Genomic DNA, 20,420 nt, shown 5'->3' on the forward strand with positions numbered 1-20,420 from the left:
CAGAGAAATCTTCGTACCTTATGTAGTATGTGTGAACAGGTTCCCTATGATGACGTTATTACAATGTGTGCAATTTTCATACTTTTGCATGCCTTTAAAAATATCTTTGCCACTCTCAATGTTCTTTTTTGACAATAATTCCTTGATGTTACGAGAACGTTTAAAAGCGAAGACAACCTTCTTATCAAACAACGGTCATAACTCAGGTTCTGTTTGGAGCTACATCCAATTTTTTTTATTATGTTTTTTATTGTGTTGGCTTTCGTCGAATACTTTAATATGCACCGGTAGGTTTCTCATTAATGTCAGATAGTTTATTGTATATGATTACTTAAAATCGTTACAATTTACACCTTAAAAATGTATTAAACCTAATCTTCCATTAAATACCACATATCAGCAATGAACGTGGCAATATTTAAAATGTGAATAACGTTAATAAAGCGCGTAAAATGTTGGCTAACCAGTTAAACGATCTGCGAGAGTTCAATTTATTCACAACTTTCCAAAGTGCTCAAGTGACCGAAATTGTCCAAAGATTAGATTATTTGAAATAAAATGTCCATCAGGTACCAAACTTTACAATAAGGTTTGGTCAGCTGCCGTTTTTCTGTATTGTTCCTGTTATTCTATGGATTAGGGTTTCAGACAACTTGCTACTTGGGCTAGTGAAGCCGTCCTTGTTCGTACTTTATCAATGTCCTCTAAATCTGCTTGCTTTAAAAGTTCCCTTACTTTTGCCAGATATTTTACCCCTCGGCAAGCCAAGATTATAGAGAAACCTTCCAACCAACGTATCACTGCTTGACTGCATGTGCAAATGTTCAATTCGTTAAAAATCGGTTTTAAAAGCCCTCTTCTTATTTCCTTAACTACGGGGCATACACACAGCAGGTGAGTTAACGTTTCATTACAAAAACCACATAGACAACAGTGTGCTGCTTGTTGGTTGCTTTTCCAAGACGGTTGTAGATCTTTCGAATCATGCATGCCCAACAGGTAATTGGTGAATCTCTTTTTTAACTCTGCACTAAAATTAGTTACTTAGTAGGCCTGTGGCTTTGTTGATATGTAGGAGTTAATCACACCCCATTCATGCCTGCGTTTCGAGGTTGTTATTTTATCTTCTAAAAAAGACTTCCTCTTTGCAATCTTATTTGCCAATTTGCCCAAAACTGCCCGGTCTATCTGGCTGTCCCATACCGTTTGTATGTCAAGTTCCGCTAATGATTTATTCAGATAGGCTCCCCATGAGTGTGGAATGTCTTGATCCATCTGGTTTTTGATTTCTTTCCAGCATAGATTGTTCAATGACCCCAGTTCGGATGCACGGAATTTGTGGCATAGCTTCACGAAGCCGCTCATGCTCTGGAATTTCTGATTTTGAAGGCCAAATTCCAGCCTGACCTGAGCTGGGGCAGAGGACCTTGGTAAGTTAAAAAACAGCTTTATAAACCTTCGCCTGAATTTATTTTGAGAATTTATAAAGCGCGGCTGTCACCATTGCAGGCATCCTGGCGCTGAAAGATCAGAGGAGACGGAAGTGAAAAAAACACAGGGAGTGAGAGCTTACAGGCAGACTAACAGGGGAATAACCAAGTTTTAATCTTTCTTCTGAACGGGAGGAGTGCGTTGAGGTGCCTAATCTCGATAGGAAGAGTGTTCCATAGTCTGGCAGCTGCCACCTCGAAGGATCTACCTCCGGCTCTGACTTTCCTGAATCTGGGTACGACTACCAGTTTGGCGTCAGAGGATCGAAGCTGTCTGGTTGGAGTGTACCAGGCAAATTTGGATTGTAAGGGGGCTGAGCCAGTGCCATGGAGAGCCCTAAAGACTATACAAAGGGCCTTAAATTGAATCCTCTGTCTTATAGGAAGCCAGTGCAGTTTTGCCAGGGCGGACGGTCCATGAGATCTTCTCGGAAGCCCCAGAGCCAGCTTAGCAGCTGCTGATTGGACCCTCTGGAGCCTGTCCAGCAGGAAATCAGGGGACCCAAGCAGGAGGGCATTACAATAGTCCAACCTGCTAAGGATGGTACATCTAACCACTTGGGCGCGGGCATGGGTAGGTAAGAGGGGCAGAACTTTCCTTAGGGAACGGAGGATGGCAAAACAACAGGCAGACGTTTTTTGAACATGTGTCTCCATGCTGAGCCTATGATCCAACATGACCCCTAGGTTACGAACTGATTCCACCGGCCGTACATTGGACCCTGATTCCGGGGGCCAAAAGTTGTTTGGAAACGGTCGGGGAATCCTAGTTCCGGCACTGAAGAGCACCTCCGTCTTCCCTGCGTTGAACTGAAGGGAGTTGTCCTTTAGCCACCGGGACGTGTCACGCAGACAATTGTGTAGGACCTCCACAGAGGTTGAGTCCTCTCCTTCCAAGGAGAGGATCATCTGCGTGTCGTCGGCGTAGTTGATAATCCTGATGTTGAAGCTTTTGATGAGTAAAATCAAAGGTCTGAGGTATACATTAAAGAGTATTGGGCTGATTGCTGAGCCCTGAGGGACCCCATGCGTTACCAGGGAAAAGGCTGACTGGAAAGGTGGCATGGATACTGCCTGCTGCCTATCCTGCAAAAATGAATGAAACCATTGTAGCGCAGTGTCTCTCACACCCGCCTCAAACAGCCGCCTCAGTAGGATCTTGTGATTCACCGTGTCAAAGGCGGCAGACATATCGAGCAGGATCAGGAACGCTGCCTGTCTTCTGTCTGCACGCCTTTGAAGCTCATCCATAGCGGTGATGAGGGTTGTTTCGGTACCATGGGCAGGCCGAAAACCAAATTGGTCCCCATCTAGTAATAGATGACGTTCCAGATGGTCGGAGAGAGTCTTGCTAACTAGACGGTCAACTACTTTGGCAGGGAAAGGCAGCAGGGAGATGGGCCTATAGTTTTTTTGAACAATCAGGGTCTAGGGAGGGTTTTTTTAACAAAGGAGCGACTAACGCCCGTTTCCAATGAGCTGGGACGGTGCCAGTCACCAGGGATTGGTTACAAATTTGGTGGAGTGTGGGGTATAGTTCATCCTCAAATTCCTTCCAGATTTTGGGAGGCACCGGATCCATGGGAGACCCGGAGGCGATTCCTCTAGCTAACTTAGTGAAGGCCTCATAAGTAAGTGGTGGGAACTTGAGTAACGTTTCCTTCGTAGCTGTGGCAGGGCCAGCCAATCGGTCCACCGGAGAACCAGGTCTCAGGTCGGAGGGAGGGACGAGATCCAAAGGAGTGTCCAGGTCTTTGAGGACGAGTTCAATTTTTTCCTTGAAAAATACAGCAAGGTTGTCACAAAGGTCTTGGGACGGGACGATCGGATTCTTGGAACACTCCGGATTGGTGACGCTATTTAGTATATTAAAAATACTCCTGGAATTGTTGGTGGTGTTGCAGATCAGAGAGGAATAGTATTCTGCTTTAGATTTTTTAATCAGATTCTTGTAGGCAAGGACCTTAGTTTTCCACACCTCTTTAAAGGTGTCATTATAGTCGCGTCTCCACCTTCTCTCAGCTTGTTTGCATCCCTGTTTTAGGTCGTCATGAAGTTCGTTTAGCAGTTCCACTTCTTTGCCACACCAAACTACTAGGGCATGTGACAATGACGGTACTATGTGTGTGCCATCACTTTTAGAAAGTGTGCATGGTTCGGGCAACCCAGTTTTCTATTCAGTAATCTGTACGCAAAGATTAACGACTGAGATTTTGCTTTTAGGCCCATTTTGTGTTCTTTGTGTGCTGAGTCTCTCCCCACTTTTAAGCCAAGGTATTTGTAGGCTGCTTGTTCTTCAATTATAGTCCCTGCTATGAACCATTTAATGGATTGAGTTCCAACAAAGATTGTCTATCCAAAGTGTTCACTTGATCAATGGACTTCTTTATCACATATTTAGGATATCCTCTTTTCCTGTATTTTGGAGCATAATGGTTAATGGTTTCCACAGCTTCTTGTGGGTTAGATGTGATTCTTTTAAGCCTGATGAATTGTGAAAATGGGAGATGTTGTTTAAGGGATCCCGAGTGAAAACTTTTGTAGTGCAAACAGTTGTTACGGTCAGTTTCTTTTGTGAATACATTAGTTTTAATTCTGTTATCGTCAATCTGTACCACTGAACGTCTGATTCATAACTTGGTGTAGCGGGATTAAACAGTTAGCAACAACTCCGCCTGGAACTCGATTTTGAGCTGTAGAGCAGTACATAACATTGGTTGTCTGAAGAGGTTGTACTTTTTTTTTTCTGGAATGTATGTTCAATTAATGTCTTATGAACTATTATGTACATATGTAAATAGGATAATGGACTGATTTAGCTCTTGTTTTCTATCATTTTCAGACCCCAGATGGAGGGTCAGTGTAGACCCGAAATGCATTGGGTTGTGTCATTTGGAGCTTATATTTGTGAAAAAAAGCACTACATGTGTTTCAACAAAGGAATATATTACAATAAATCAATGAAGTAATCAAATGAAGAATCGCTCATAACATATATTTTGAAAAACAATTTACTGTGGAGAAATATAGAGGAGAAACAAATCCAGTTTCTGTGTGAATGTGTACCCACCCATCAGGGATTGGTTCGCCAGACCTGAAAATCAGTTATTTATATCTGTTCATATCCCCATTCAATGGTATTTCGGATGTGAGAATCTAGGACAACTGTGCACAAATGGAAATTACAGGCTAGTGCCCCAATGTATCCTGTCTTTAAAAGTACCAATGGTGAAAAGACTGTACATTCGTTTAGGAAAAATGAGAGGATGGAAATTAAAGGCCTTGTGTAATGCAAGGTGTGTATGGGGTGATCAGGGGGAATTTTCACTAGGGCTCCCCAGTGAGAAGTAATTTAACATGTGCGATGAGTAATCTAGACAAATGGTTGAGGGAATTAGAAATGATTCCCATTGAGGCCCAGAAATTGCTAGATGATTTAGCTAAAGCAAGTGAGAAATATGCTTAATTCTTGAAATGAACAGGATGTCTGGACTATAGGTAGTGTTGGGCCGGAAAAAACACAAAGATTAAATGGCTTGGTTATTGACATGGCTGATTAAGCCAGATGCTAGATGGACCCCCAATTACAAGTCTTTATACTAAGCAGGTGAAGGGGGTGTTCACTGAGCAGGAGGTAAATCGAGTGTTACTGGAGTACTGTTCAAAATTGTATGAGGGAAGACAAGGCATTGCCTCAACCATACATGAATATCTTTTTATGGCATGATTAACCACAATTGGCAACACAGAGGGAGGACTTAGATGCCACGCTGACTGTTAATGAAGTGAAAAGAGTGATTAAGGAAGTGGGTACAAGGAAGTTAAAGGTTATGATGGACCACCTTCTGAATTCTTTGTCACTTATAGAGATCTGTTGACGCCCAAGCGTGTTGATTTGTTACTTGCCACCAAACCAGAAGGGCGTCCTATCAAACGCAACTATCAAGGAAAGGGGTGGGGAGTAGTCATAAGTTACATGGGACAATTGTTCAATAAAACATAGAAAAACATCAAAGGTTGAATACTGTTCTTAATAAAAAAAAAAAGTGGAAAATGTGCACTTCCCACTGCCACATCACAACAGCACATACTAAACAAAAGTGCTATTGCATCAAGTCTGGCCTGCATTCAATTGTTTTAAAATAAGGGTTTTAACATTTTACTGCACGCTATCTTATTTAAAAAAAGGACAATCCATAAAAACATGACATATCAAGCAGTACACATTTAAAAAACACCGACAAAGACCATTTTTCTCCTGCACACTCACACAATTAAGGTCTAGAAAAAATAGGATTATGTCCAAGTTGAACTATAAGAATTTCCATAAGCAACTTGGGATTGGAAGCTCGGTAAGATGTGGAAAATCATTAGCATGACCTAGGGTGTTCAGTGTAAACATCATGGAGGGTTTCTCCAACAAATAAGCCACTCACAAAACCTGGTTGTGATCCACAAGTAGCAGCTTCATTTAGACCTTTATAAAATTAGAACACAATTCACAAGATCCTGGATTCAGCTAACTACTCTGCATGCTCCCCTTCTGGTCCACTTGGAACACAGTGGATTTGTGGCAGGATGTAGCATATCACAAAATATTATTAGGCACTTGCACGTGATAGAGGCAACACTTGCAATAGTTCCCATACCAGTTGCAATAGCAGTTTATTTAAAACAAGTGTTCAACACTATCAGTTGGAAATAGCTCTTCACATTCCTGTGACATATGGGGTTTGGAGAAAGCTGGACTAAGAGTTTGCATGGCGAAGGTATACTCTGAGCTGCACAAGACAGAAAGGTAAACCAATCATTTATTACACTTATCCCCATTGATCCTTGTACTGGAAATTGAGCTTTAATAAAAAAAAAAAACATTTTATTGGGTTTTAATGATTCAACTGAACTGTATAATATTCCTACAAAGGAAATAGAACACTGGGAAAAAAGGAAAACAGTGTTACTCTTCTCTCTCATCCCCCTGTGCGGGAGTTCCTCAATCATGTCGCTAGAGATATCTTAGGTGCCCACCCCATTACTTCAACAATTTCCTTAAAAAAAGGCCTCCCTTCCAATCGAAGGCTTGAAGTCTCTGTGGAAAATTTCTCCTCTGGGTATTGGGCGATCAAATAGCCTATCAGTGGGCTCCAGAGTTTGTCAAACTGTGCAACTGATCACTGGATGTTACTTGTAATCTTTTCCATTGTCAGCGTGTGCCATGAAGCAGTGAGCCACTGACACTCCGCTGAGAGTACTTTTTTTCTAATATAGAGTTATTAGTCTCATAGGTGTGCACAGCTTGTCATAAGAGTAGTTTTTTAGGAATTTGCCCCCTCTTTTCCTGTAGGATGAGTCTACTTGTATTAATATTTTACCTGGTACTCTAGAGATCTTTTCCTCCGCAATCATATTAACAGAACTAAGGATCTTCTTCTAGAATGTCAGAATAATCATACATTATCACCACAAAGTGAGGATGCACTTTTTTTGGGTGTATTTCCTTTAGTCACATGTAATCAACTTTCTGTTGCTGAATGCTTCAAAAGCATTTGAATTAACCGACGCACGTTCCCACACGTCACCTGAAAATGCACTCTCTAATTCCTACTTTGCTTGGTAACCCCATCTCTTTGGGCTACAGTATTAATTTAATATACAGTATAAATATGCGATCAGAACATTTGTTGCCTCAAATGTTCTTAGAAATAGCTCGAAGGATGTTGGTGGACAATGGAGTATTTTGCTAATGGAACATCATTTAAGAATGGAAACAGAAGCATTACTTGCTCAGGCACATCACACATCATGTTGTTATTTGCAAACAATATGCTACTGAACCTGCATAATGACAGCACTGGGTTGGATTCAACAAAAGAAATCTTGGAAGACTTTGGGAGGATAGCTGGGCTCAAGGGCAACTGGACAAAGTCCTGTATGTTTCAGATTACTCCGACTGGCTCTAATGACAGTTTCTACTATAAAGTCGGATCCTCAAATGCGAGCACACGAGGGTTCAATATTTGTGGGTCCAGATCTACATTGCGGGGCCAGACATTATCACTAGTAATGGTCAAGAAGGTCTTCTTATCTCTTAGGGGTAATATCTCGCTTTGGAGGCCAATATCATTGCCAGAAATGGCAAGAACAGCACTAGGGAAGAAAGTTGCTTTTCCAAGACTGCTGTACCACTACGCAAATTTGTGAAAGCTGCTACTTATGAAACTGTGTAAAAACCTGCATACTATCCTGCTCAAGATTATAGGAGGACCGGGAGCACAGAATGGCCTGGAGTAAAAATTGTCACCCTCCTACCTATGGAGGATAGGGAGCTTCAGATTACAGAATCTATTATATAGCAGCTCAGATTCAGTTGGCGGCCAGATAGTTTTCTACATCTCCCACACAGGAAACTTGATTGGCCGTGGTGAATGAGGGCTTCTTTCTGAAAATGAAAACGTTGCTGAGAGTAGCGAGATACTGTGGGGATAGGTGGTTTAAGAGAACAGATAAGTGAGGTAGATGCTCCTAGATATACAAGCCTCCTTGGTCTCGTCTACTGTCGGGTCTACATGACAGCAGGGATTGCCACTGTAGGGGAGATACACAAAGGTGATGGGTTCAGAATGCTCTCTGATGCTGTGGAAATGTGCGAGTTACCGGTTGGGAACTTCCTGGTGCATGAGAGACTAGCTAGTGAGGTAAGAACAACTTTGGAGGTCAAGAACCTATAGCCATAAACTAACGAGGTTCTACATTTACCATTCATACTAGGAGAGCAGGGGAAGCTACTGTGGATGCTGGATAAACATTGGAGGAAGTGTACAAGGTATTAGGCCATGGAGACCACACCTGGCCTACTTACAAAACGAGAACTAGAAGATGGATAGTCGTCGATAAATACTCTATATAAGCTACTAAAATTCTGTTTTTTACATTGGATGTATCGCACTCTGAAGACGCTGGGCAAAATGAACTAAATCTTAAAACGATAGTGCAAACTAAAATATTGGCACCCATCTCATCCAAAAAAAGACAGAGAGAGACACACATAAAGGTGATGCAGCAGAAAGAACTGAGAAAGGGCATGTAGGGACAAATTTTCAGATGAGAGGGCAAAGCCAGATTTGGAAGGTGATCCCTTCTCATTCTCAATCAATTGAGAAATGCAGGAACTGGAAACTGGTAGAACAAAAAGCTTTTTGGAGGTTGCTGCCACATTTAATTTATGAACTAAGCAAACTGCTCTAACATGAGAACAATCCTTCTTCTTTCAAAAAGAAGTCACGAGCTACCAAAAGCATTATTGTCACAAACATGCAATGTAAACTCACCATGTGGCAGTACGTCCTTTAGACTGTCCTGGGGCAACCTCTTCACTTCTTCCTGTGCAGCAGTAGAATCAGGTTTATTCATAGTTGGGAACTTGTCTATTTTCTTCCAATGTCGTAATTCATTTATTCGAAGTTCTGTTAAATAGTCCTTTCCAAACAAAAACTCATCTTCTAAGTTTGGATAGTGCGAAGGAGGAGGAGGAGGCTTTCCCTTCAGATCTAATGCATCCAGGATCCTTTCCTGTCTCATAGATGAAATAAAGCCAAAGGTTTGCCCATAGAGTACCAAGGAACGGCGACATAACAAAATTGTCTTTTTAAGAGCAACCAGAAGTTCACTGGAACTGCTTGCAGCAGTCAGTGGATTCACTTCATAATTATTGCAGGCCTGAAACAAGGGTGTAGTCGCCATCAGCATCAAGTGTTGAATATTCTCCATATAATTATTGAGAGGGTTTATGCTTTGCAAAAATTTGATCTTGGCCTCCGAATCATACTTGTCTAGAAACGTATCCATGAAGCCTTCGTCCAACTTGGGCCGCCTGAACCCTGGGTGACTCAAGCCTGGTTCTACTGTTGCGTAGAAGACTTTCCGGTGCTCTTTCATAAGAGTACATTTGAATGCCATGAGCATATTGCTGAAGGTTTCAGTGTGTAGATCGCAGCATGACGGGTCATTTTCATAGATCTGTCCAACAGTCAAGTCAGCCCAATTTACTAACTGAGCCCCACATTTGGCAGGAAAGTCCTCTTCTTTTATCATAGCTTTAAGTCTCTGCTGACTCTGTTCTTTTTTAACCCTCATCTTTTCATCACTCAGTTTGTGGTTTAAGACTTCTTGGTGCATCATTTGTCGACAGCCAGTGGAACCTTTATCATTTATCCACTGAAACAGGCTTTCATTTCCTTTACCAAGTCCTATTTGATTTCCTTTTTGAGCCTGAATACTTGTGACTCCACCAGGCTGAGTCAAGTCACTACTGTACTGCCACTGACCTTGTTGAGTAGATCTGCTGTCTTCTGAACCAAGTGTGGGCCTCAGCCAATAGCTACTGGTGGAAGGTTGTTCCTGGGTCTTGGAAAATCCACCAGATCTCTGGACATCAGTAGCATGCAAATTAGCTACTACTTTGGGATCTTCTCTTTTGGTGAGCATGGAGCTGTCATAGTAATACCCTACCGGATTTTTTAATTCTTCTGTGTACCTTTGTGCTTGCGGTTTCGATGGATCTGTTCACAGAAAAAAAAGAGGAAAATCAGATATGAGGAAAAAACATGTCGCAATTAAATAAGGATCTGCAAAAAGTGTTAAACACATGGGACAGAAAGTGACAGGAGTGGAAAATGTTCTAAAATGCCTTGTGCACTGGGCATAATGCAGCATCAAACATGTGCTAAGATTAAAGAATTAGGATCAGAATTAGACAACTTGTGACCTTTTAAGTAATACTCTGAAAGCGAATGAGTTAATTTATGATCAATAATTTTATCTGGTTAATCCTCAAAACATTTGTGCATAGCAAAACATAAGTAATAAAGATGAATAGGGTAGGCCAGAGAATAAGGTGTTAAACCATTAGAACCTTACAATCCACTAAAATAAGCAACAGTATTTTGTTCACACAAACTAGTGTCAAATGGCTCATTAATCTGGTGATAATGACCTTTGTGTTGGAGGATTTTTCAATATGTTGCACAACAAACCCAATTCAATTCAATTTGCGTGAATGCGCACTGTTATAAAAAAAAATATTCTGTCTCTATTCAATGGTCACTCGCCCTCAAACACAGTGCCTCACTAAATATATTATGTTCCTTCATCTTTGACCCTAGATCACTTCATCCTACCACACACCTGAAACAATAACTGTTTTAGGGAATTACATGACAAGAGAATCAGGATTTCATTAACGACACGGAGGCTAACATTATGCATAATCGTTTATTGTTACTCCTGCCAGCAGCACCTTCAAAGAATCTTCAAACCATACAACAATCCAGAATTGGAATTCCTAACGCTAAAAGACCAACTTTCTTTCTCTTTTAAATGCAAAACTGCGAAGATATAGACTCCTTCTCCTCCATGCGACTTTTCCAGGACTTCTGCACCTTATATCTGCGCATCTGAAAACAAACAACAAAATTAAACTCTTAATTTTCAAAAACCTCAAATTCTTCCTTTCACGTACAAATTTGATAAACCCTATCTATGCCCACCCCCTTCCAATTCCTTGTTTCTTAAATCTTTACACACAAAAAAAAATATATATAATTTTCTTCTTCAAGCTCCTAGCGTGAGGCGACAAGGATAATGTGAGGCGACAAGGATAATGTTAGCCTCCGTGTCTTTAATGAAATCCTGATTTTCTTGCCATATTAATCTGAGAATCATCATTTCATTACAAGACCGGAGGCTACCATTATGCATGTTAAAAGCCCTTCAACACTACTTTCGACATGTGCTCAATTGGCCTAAAATAATGATTTGCAAAAGTACCCACGTTTGACCAATCTGTTGCCTTCAAAATGTTCTCTAAACTTATTCCAGACCAATGAGCTTTACTTGCCATAGCATGCCTCGCTGAATGTGCTTTATATCGCTCAACATTCACTGCAGCTTCTTTCATTGCAAACTTCACCCATCTTGAAATTGTTGCTGTACTTACCGCTCTGTAAGGTTTAACTAAAGATATCAATAACTGATGCTCACCATCTCTTCTCTTCAGCAGGACTCTACACACACTCCCTCAAACATTCTACTACACACAGCTTCTTACATTCTTCATATCTTGGGTAAAAAACTTGTAATTGATTTTGTTCTCTTCCAAATTAAAACCAAATACAGAGTCTGGTCCAAATACCTTATTAGTTACCTCCGGACATTTGACATCCAATACCCTCTTACATGATACCAAACACAACAAAGTTGCTAACCTAACAGCAATATTCTTGCTAGACAAATATTTTTTTGCTGGCCATTCCATGAAAAGTTTTAATACTAAATTTACATCCCATAAAACTTCATACCTTGCCTTAGGAGGGCTCTTAATCTGCATGCTCTTCAAAATTCTACATACCAAAGCATTACTTCCTACAGATTTACCACCAACCACTGCATGACCTGCAGAGATAGCAGACCTATAACAATTCATTGTTCTATACCTTAAACCTTTTTCAAAACTCTCACCCAGAAATTCACAACTTCCACTACAGGAACCTCCACAGGATACAAATTCCTCGCCATGCACCAACTAACCCAACATTTCCAAACCCTCTGTATCTTCTTCTAGTCCCTGGTGCCCAAGACTCCTTGAGTAACTCTGCAGCCACTTGCAATAGTCCCTTGAATGCTCCAGAACTCCTGACACTTTCCAAACAAGAAGGTTTAAAACGTTGTTCAATTCCAAGCATGTTCTTCCCCTACCTCGTTGGACAACAAACCTTCTTTTTATTTATTTTGGAGTTTTATATACGCTAGCCAGACCCGAAGGTATCGGAGTGCTTTACAACAATTGTCAAATAACACTTGAGTATACATAGAGTGCACCAGTAAACAGTGTTCAAATATGGGTTACTGATCGGTACAAGTCAAGTATCATTCGAATGCAGAGTAGTAATGGAGGTGGTAATAGTCGGGGAGAGTAATGTGCGGTGCACGTGTAAGATGCTGTAAGGAGGAGCTCTTCTCGTAGTGACTGGATCCTCAGTTGATGTCAGATCGGAAGTTGTAGGACCTTTGTCATTTCGAGAGAGCTCAATTGAGGAAGAGCACTTAGAGCTGGCTCTTGAATTCTGAGAAGGAAGGGTTAGTCCTGATGTGTATAGGGATGGCATTCCAAATTCTGGGTGCATTCCCAGAGAAAGACCGAGATAAGGTCTTTTGTTTGTGTGTTTTCAGGGGGATAAGTAGCATAGTGTTGGTGCAGCTGAGATTCCTTGTCTGTCCCGCTTTGTTGAGTTTGGCGGCTAGATAGGTGGGTTTGCCAGTGTGGAGGGCTTTGTGGGTGAGACTGGCAGTTCTGTAGTTAGCACGCACTTCAATTGGGAGCCAGTTGAGTTCTTTGAGAGCGGGGGAGATGAGTTCGTATTTCTTTATTCCCGTCACCATTCTGGTTGCTGCATTTAGGGTAGATCTAAGGGGAGCGAGGTGTAGCTTAGCCGTGCCTGTGAGGGTGGTGTACCCGTAGTCTAATCTGGATAGCACGAGGGATTGCGTGACTTGCTTAAGGTCATTTGGAGGGATGAAGGGTTTGATTTTGTTTAGTAGTTTTAAGTTGAATAAGGCACATCTTGCGGTGTTCTTGATGTGTTTGACCATGTCAAGGTTGGGGTCTAAGGTTATTCCCAGTGACTTCACGGAGTCTGCCGGTATGAGAGTGCAGTTGAGAGCATCAATAGACTTTATCCATTCCATGATTCAGGAGGGGGGGGGGGGGGGGGGGGGGGGGTCTGCTCTTTGTTGGCTATGAGGAGGATTTCCGTTTTGTCTTGGTTGAGTTTCAGATGATTTAGGGACAGCCAATTTTGGACTTCTATTAGGGTGTCATTGAGTCTCTGCATGTCTGCTATGGAGGAGGTTTCGAGGTAGATCTGAGTGTCATCAGCGTAGTGGTGGAAGGGTATGTTGGCTTTTTTAAGAATGATGGTGAGTGGCTCCATGTAAATGTTGAACAGTGCGGGTGAGAGAACTGAGCCTTGGGGAACGCCTCGGGTTATAGGGTGTAGGTCAGACGTGAAGTTTCTGATTTTTATTCTTTGAGAGCGGTTATGCAGGAAGGAGGTGAACCATTGTAAGACCACCCCTTCTGCTCCTACCCTATCTATGAGTACGCTGATGAGTAGTTTGTGGTCAACCATGTCAAAGGCTGCCGAATGGTCCAGGAGTATGAATAGACTGCAGCGGTTCCTGTCCAGTGATTTGTGGATGTCATCAATGACATTCAAGATGGCAGTCTCTGTGCAGCATCCTTTTCTAAAGCCAGATTGGTGAGGGTCGAGGAGATCGTTGATCTCCATGTGATTGGTGAGTTGACAAAGAACACATTTTTCTAGTAGTTTTGCTAGGAATGGGAGATTGGAGACAGGCCTGAAGTTCTTGACATCATTTGGGTCAGCGCCTGTTTTATTCAGAAGTGGTGTTACCTGACCGATTTTGAGGCAGTCAGGCATGATTCCTGATTTCAGGGAGCTATTTATAATCCCCGACCAGCGTGGGGCTAAGGAGAGCTTGAGATTTTTTGCCAGTTGGGCGGGGAGAGGGTCTTCAATGTGTGAAGAAGGTTTGGATCCAGTTGACAGTTCAATAATTTCGGCTTCAGTGATGGGTTTGAATGTCATCCAGTTTTTTGTGGATTGCTTGAGTGGGATCGTGTCTTCTTTGTAGAGTAGCGGGTCTTCATTGGGAGAACGGAGGTGATCCTTGAGTGAGAGCTCAATCTTTGATATGTTTTCATTGAAGAAATTGGCAAATTTGTTACATAGGTCATTCGAGGCCGGAATTGCAGAAGGTGATGGTTTAGATGTTTGTTGTCTGATGATATTGAATAGTTCTTTGGGGCGACTTTTAGCATTATTGAGTGCACCCCAGAAGAAGGTGGATTTTTCATTCATGATGTGCTTTTTATAGTCCCTACGTTCCTTTTTGAGTTGCTCAAGGTGGATTGCCGATGGGTTGTTGCGCCAAATTCTTTCTGCAGCTCTTAGCGGTCTTCTTTCCAGGTTTAGGTCCGTGTTGAACCATGATCTCGATGTGAGGGTTTTGTTTTTTTTCCATTTCAGGGGGACTATTTGGTCCAGCATGGCGGTCATAGCCGCATTGTACTGTGAGGTAAGTTCTGTTGTGGACTTGTCGCCTGCGGTGGAGGGGTGGAAGTGTATTTAGCCTTTCTACTAGTTCTTCGAGGGGGACCTGTCTCAGGTTTCTCGTCCAGTGAAAGCGATCGTTAGTGTTATGCGGTCGATGTGTCGTTTGATTAATATGAAAAAGAATGAGATGGTGGTCTGACCAGTCAATAGGGAGGGTACAGTCGATGGTGATTGAATCTTCGTGAGCTATGATGGCATCCAGGATGGAGCCTTTGTTGTGTGTTTGTTCGGTGCAGTGTTGGGTCAAATTGTTATTGTGTAGGAGTTCATTTAAGGATTGTATCAGAGGGTTGTTTACCTCGTTCCAGTGAAGGTTTAGGTCTCCTAGAATTAAGTAGTTCTCATCAGATAGTGCGCAGTGTATGATCAGGTCTGCCAGATGTTCTCCAAATGCGGGAGTGTTGCCAGGTGGATGGTAGAGGAGGTGACAGTGAAGCAATTTGTTGTTTGACGTCTTGACGGTGGCGGTTAGGTATTCCAATGTATTGTATTTGAAGGAGTCCGTTTCTGATATCAAGATGTTCTTTTTATGTATGATTGCGGCCCCCCCACCTCGCTGTTTTTCTGTCCTTTTCGATGATTCAAAACCCCGGCGGTACTAGCATATCGAAGATGGGGGGGTGAGGATTCGTTCAACCAGGTTTCTGTGATGAACGTGATGTCTATGTCGTGTGTTAGGATGGTTTCTGCCAGTTCGATGCGTGTTTGATCGCAGAGCTGCAGTTTATGAGCATGCAGTTCTTCTTGGTGTTGAGCTTCTGATTTGGGGGAGCCATAGGAATATTGGTGAGGTGAGCTGGAGGTCTCACTGTTCTTGGAGCGGTCTGTTCTCTACCGAATCCAGTGATTACTTGTATCACAGAGCTAGGGGCGGCGGTTGGAGCTACTTTATAGGATACAGCGAGATTCTTTGCCTCTTGCATGGACATTATGGCGCTAGTCCTTTTAGGTCTATATGGGTGGGTTCTAAGGGGGGTTGTCTTCCATCTGAGTCTTGTGCCTTGTGGTGATATGTGTGGTGGGTGTGAGGGGTGTGCTTTGGGTGGTGGGTGTGGTGCTGTTAGATAAGATTTTATTAATACCCTGTATGACTATATCTAGCTGGTATTTCAGTCATACCAATCTTTGAACTGTACTCATGGAGGAAGGAGTGAGGGAGTTTGGTCTCGGTGAGTCTACCGTTTGGTCTTCTATGCATGGAGGGTGCTTGGTTGTGTTTGGGGAGAGCTGGTCTGTGTGGGTGAAGCTCCCTGTGCTTCTAGTGACTGTGAGGTTTTTGGGGAAAGTCGTGGGGGTGGGTTGTGAAAGGTTGTTTCGTGAATTATATGGCGATTTCACTGGTTTTAGTGCAGGAAGTGTGTTTGGGGCTGTTGTCTGCGGGCTGGTTTCGATGGTTGCTAGTTGAGGGTACTGGGAGAGGGGGAGACTGGAGAAGGGCTGTAATGAATAATTTTGACCGAGCCTTGTGTTTGGCGTGTAGAAGGGATGAATTGTGTGAATCGGGGGGGGGAGTTGGAGGGGATGATGAGTCTGGGGGAGATAGGTTGGAATGTTGGCTTTGAATCAAGGGAATGGTTTTGGTAGTTTTCCAAGGGCGGTTGGCTCGAGGATAGGGTTAAATTCGAGTGAGAGTGGGATAGGTGAGTGTAGGCGATAAGTAGCGTGGGGAAGAGTGAGTCGAATGCATCCAGGTTGTCATTGTTTGCTTGGATCAGGAGTGTTCCATTGCTGTAAATGGTCGCAAAGGTGTTGCCGTTGTGTGCGTGGAGGTTAGGTATTAGGAACGTTAGTTTGCAGCTGAGAGGAGTGCTAATAATTTTAGAGATGTGGAGGTGGTATCGGAGAGTGGAGTTCCATCCCGCCAGATTCTGGGTGTGGAAAATAAGGTCCATTTTCTGCATGCCTTTTGAGGAGCAGTGGTATATGTCTGCAATTAGTGTTTCTTGGTGTTGTCTTATGAGCCTGTGTTTAAAATTTCTTTTCGCTTTAGGTGAGAGGTTGGGGGGTAGATGACGGAAAATGAGTTCCGGCCTTGGGGTTTTAAGCCATGTGCTGGGTTGGCATGAAGGGGGGTTGGACTGTCCTGTGATCTATTTGTTCTGTTCTGTGGGTGCATTGTTATTCTATTGAGGGCTAGGAGTCATGGGATGGGAGGGGAGATCTGAGGAAGATGTTAAATTTTCGGGAGATATTAGTGGACGTCTACCTTGAGTTCTTCCAGCTGGGTGGACTAAAGAGTGTACTGTAAAGGGTGACAGGCTCTTTCTAGACAGCGTACCTGGTTGTTACTTGGGCTCGATTCGTCGGGGTTGTCATGAGGTTAGTTGAGCCACTCCATTTGTAGCCTTGTTGTTCTCCGGATTAGTGTAGGGTGCTGCGAATTACCTGCTTGCAGGACCGCAATGCTACAGTTTGCTTAAGACCTATGCTATCGTGGCTGATTTTCTAGAGTTTAGGTCCTGGTTTATCTATTTGCGCCACAGTAACCCGACCTGGAGCCTGAGGTGTTCGATGGCTGTGTTAGGTTGATTAACTGGGTTGCCCCTCTCTGTCGAAAATAATTTTGTCATCAGTGTGCCTGGACACAGGGAGCCACCATTTTGTAGTCAGGCATGGAAGGCCGCAGGACGTGGTCACATGTGTGCCTGGCCCCGAGTGGATGCCTTTTCTGGGGTCTAGGATGTTGAATTTGTGGGGCTTGGAGTTGTGACTTTACGTTCATTTGGCTGTGATTGAGGATGATTATTATTTCTTTATTTGCATGTCTGGTGACCGCTGGGTACATCAGGGCTGTGGAGGACTTTATTGCCAGAGTACCTGGGACCGTGTGGCTACCATTTTGGAGTCAGACCTCCCGGAGGTCTCACTTAGAGTTTTTAGATTTGTGGCATAGCAGTCATTTGGCTGAGTTAGATGGTTATGGAGCTCAGGTTGGACGCTGCTTGTGCTAGTCGCAGGACTTGACTTTGATGTTCAGCCAACAATTGGTTAGATCCTGTGATTTTGTTAGCCAGGTCCCGATACGCCGCCATCTTAAGGTCATAGAAAAACCACAGGAGTGTAACCCGTAGACCAAACTGAGATCAGGGTAATAACAATGTAATTGCAACAATATCTCAGCAGGAATTATTGGATTATTTGCAATCGTATGTACAAGACATTACTAACACACAGAGAGAAAAAGAGGCTGCAAATACTTTGATTAATGCGCCCATAGGCGTCATATATTTAGAGAAGATTAATGAAAGAGTCAACAAATTGTAACAGCACTGTTTGGTCTAAATACCAAAACAACCCTAAAGAAAAAGGTGTACAATGTGCTCGTGACATTGGTGTGACGGCGCAAGTGACAACGTGAAGGAAGGGGGACTCTGCCTCCAAGGCTTCGGTTGAGTTCCGCACACGTCCGTGGCGGCTTGGTGTACCTTCGTGAAATATTGGACCACGACTCCCCTGACCTGCTAAATCAAAAATACTGACGCGCTTCTCTGCGCTCCCTCCCCGGTTCCGCAGCTCCGCTCCTGTTAGCGAGACGCTTAATTCACTCCAGTCCCCTCCGAAGACTTACCTGGACACTTCGTGATCTACTCATCTGTCCACCCGGAACCCTCTATGACAGAGTCCCCCTTCCCCGGGCCTCAGCACTCCCTGAAATTTGCGACCCTGGTCCTGAGGATGATCCTAATTTAAAAAGGATCGAAACGTCGTCGACCTGTGCCCATCAGCTCTAAATCCTTTTGGCGCTCTTTGATCTTTTGGTTCTTTCAGAATTGTTTTTTTGAAAACTATCAGATGAACAATTGAATAATTTGTTGTTTGGAACCTTTATCTTGTACATATTCTGTATATACTGTGTTGCGCCCCTTGCTATGGTTTTCTTCACGTTGTCACTTGCGCCGTCACACCAATGTCACGAGCACATTGTACACCTTTTTCTTTAGGGTTGTTTTGGTATTTAGACCAAACAGTGCTGTTACAATTTGTTGACTCTTTCATTAATCTTCTCTAAATATATGACGCCTATGGGCGCATTAATCAAAGTATTTGCAGCCTCTTTTTCTCTCTGTGTGTTAGTAATGTCTTGTACATACGATTGCAAATAATCCAATAATTCCTGCTGAGATATTGTTGCAATTACATCTTAAGGTCAGGCACCCCGGAGCGGTTCATCGGCATAACACGATTAATCACAAGTTGAGTAATCAGTGGGGAGTTGAGTCAGAACGAAGTGGATGCAATCTTTGTGCCAGCACAGGGAACACTGGTTCATCTGGGACTTCTCGCCATCCTCCCTGGGCTGCCTGCCGTGTGGGCAAGCCCCTCCCTGGGGAACTGAAGCATTAAGCCCACTCTATTTGGCCTCCCAGCACTCACCGGTGACAATGTGGCGTTCCCGTCTAGGGCGGGAGACCGGAGATCCGCACAGGCAGGGTCCCGAACAGCTCCCTCCCCAGAGCAGGACTCCTCCAAGGGTCGGCGCTTTCATTATCCTCCCCGCAGCTACCTCGTCGCATGTGTTGGCGGCACCATCCGGAAGGGGGCATTTAGCAGAGTGCCCTGCTGGCTGCCATGATCCCGATCGCAGATCTCTTCATGGGCGCCAGATGCTCTGCAGGGGTTCCATGGTCCGTGGGGCCCGACTCCAAGCTCAGGACCGACGACGGTGCAGTACGCTGGTGGTCCGGAACCGACGACGGTGTGATTCGCTGGTCGATTCCTCCGTGGTGCCTCTTTGCGACCAGGGGGTACCGAGGTGCGGATCTTGCAAACACCGTTCGGGTCGAGACAGTCTTCTGGCTTCTGGATTCCGATTTCCTGGTATTCATACGGCCAGTAAGTCCCGTTTATAGTTTGATATCCTTGCGTTGCAACCTTCTATCGCCTGAATCAAAGGAACTTCGCATGCCAATTCCAAAACTGCCGGAAACCACACTTGAGACACCCAGAAATGGGTTACCAGAACCAACTGGCATCTCTCCTTCCACACCTTCAGAAGAACCCTCTGTATCATTGCAAAAGGAGGAAAAGCATACCCCCTCATCTCTGTCCATTTCTGTTGAACCATCTATCACCTCCGCTCAAGGATCTGGCAACCAACGGAAATACCTTCCCACCTGAAATGTTAACCTTGTTGCAAACAGGTCCACCTCTATTGGCCCAAAGTGCCCATCTATCTTTGCAAAATAAACTTGATTCAGCATCCAATCGCTGTAATCTCCTACATGTCTCGAGTTCCAATCCGCAACCACATTGAAGCTTCCTGAGAGGTATTCCGTCTTTAGAGAAATCTTGTGCTCCAGACAGAACATCCAAAGATCTTTTGCAATATTAGAAAGACCCTTTGATCAGCAACCTCCCAGCCTGTTTATGTAAGACACTGCCGAAATATAGTCCATTTTTATCAAAACGGTTCGACCCAGAACCTCCCTCCTGAAACTCCTCAATGCGTGCAAACCTGCCATCAATTCCTGGCAATTTATGTGCACACTTCTCTCGAAATTTGACCAAGCACCACTTGTCTCTTTCATTCCCAACTGTGCTCCCCAACCAGAGCCACTGGCATCCGTCTGTAATACAAAATCTGGCACACAACCAAAAACGTCCCTTCTGTTCCATGCATCCAGATTGTGTAACCACCAACTTAATTCTTCCTTTGCCTCCATATCCCATTTTACTTGGTCTCCATACCATAATCCTCCTCTCAAGGCCTCCGCCTTCACTCTCTGCAATGCCCAAT

At 43.6% G+C, this 20,420-nt stretch overlaps 1 protein-coding gene across 2 annotated transcripts in view; it reads right to left on the reverse strand.

The window, feature by feature from the left end:
• LOC146865885 (uncharacterized) overlaps positions 1-20,420 on the reverse strand; it is a 455,435-nt gene that overhangs the window by 277,397 nt on the left and 157,618 nt on the right. For both annotated transcript variants that reach the window (XM_085632802.1, XM_085632795.1), the window contains exon 3: positions 8,819-10,048. In XM_085632802.1, the coding sequence (XP_085488928.1) occupies positions 8,819-10,048 (1,230 nt within the window). The remainder of the gene's footprint in view (positions 1-8,818; positions 10,049-20,420) is intronic.

Source organism: Triturus cristatus, chromosome 2_1, assembly GCF_964204655.1.
Source record: "Triturus cristatus chromosome 2_1, aTriCri1.1, whole genome shotgun sequence".
NCBI classification, from domain to species: domain Eukaryota; kingdom Metazoa; phylum Chordata; class Amphibia; order Caudata; family Salamandridae; genus Triturus; species Triturus cristatus.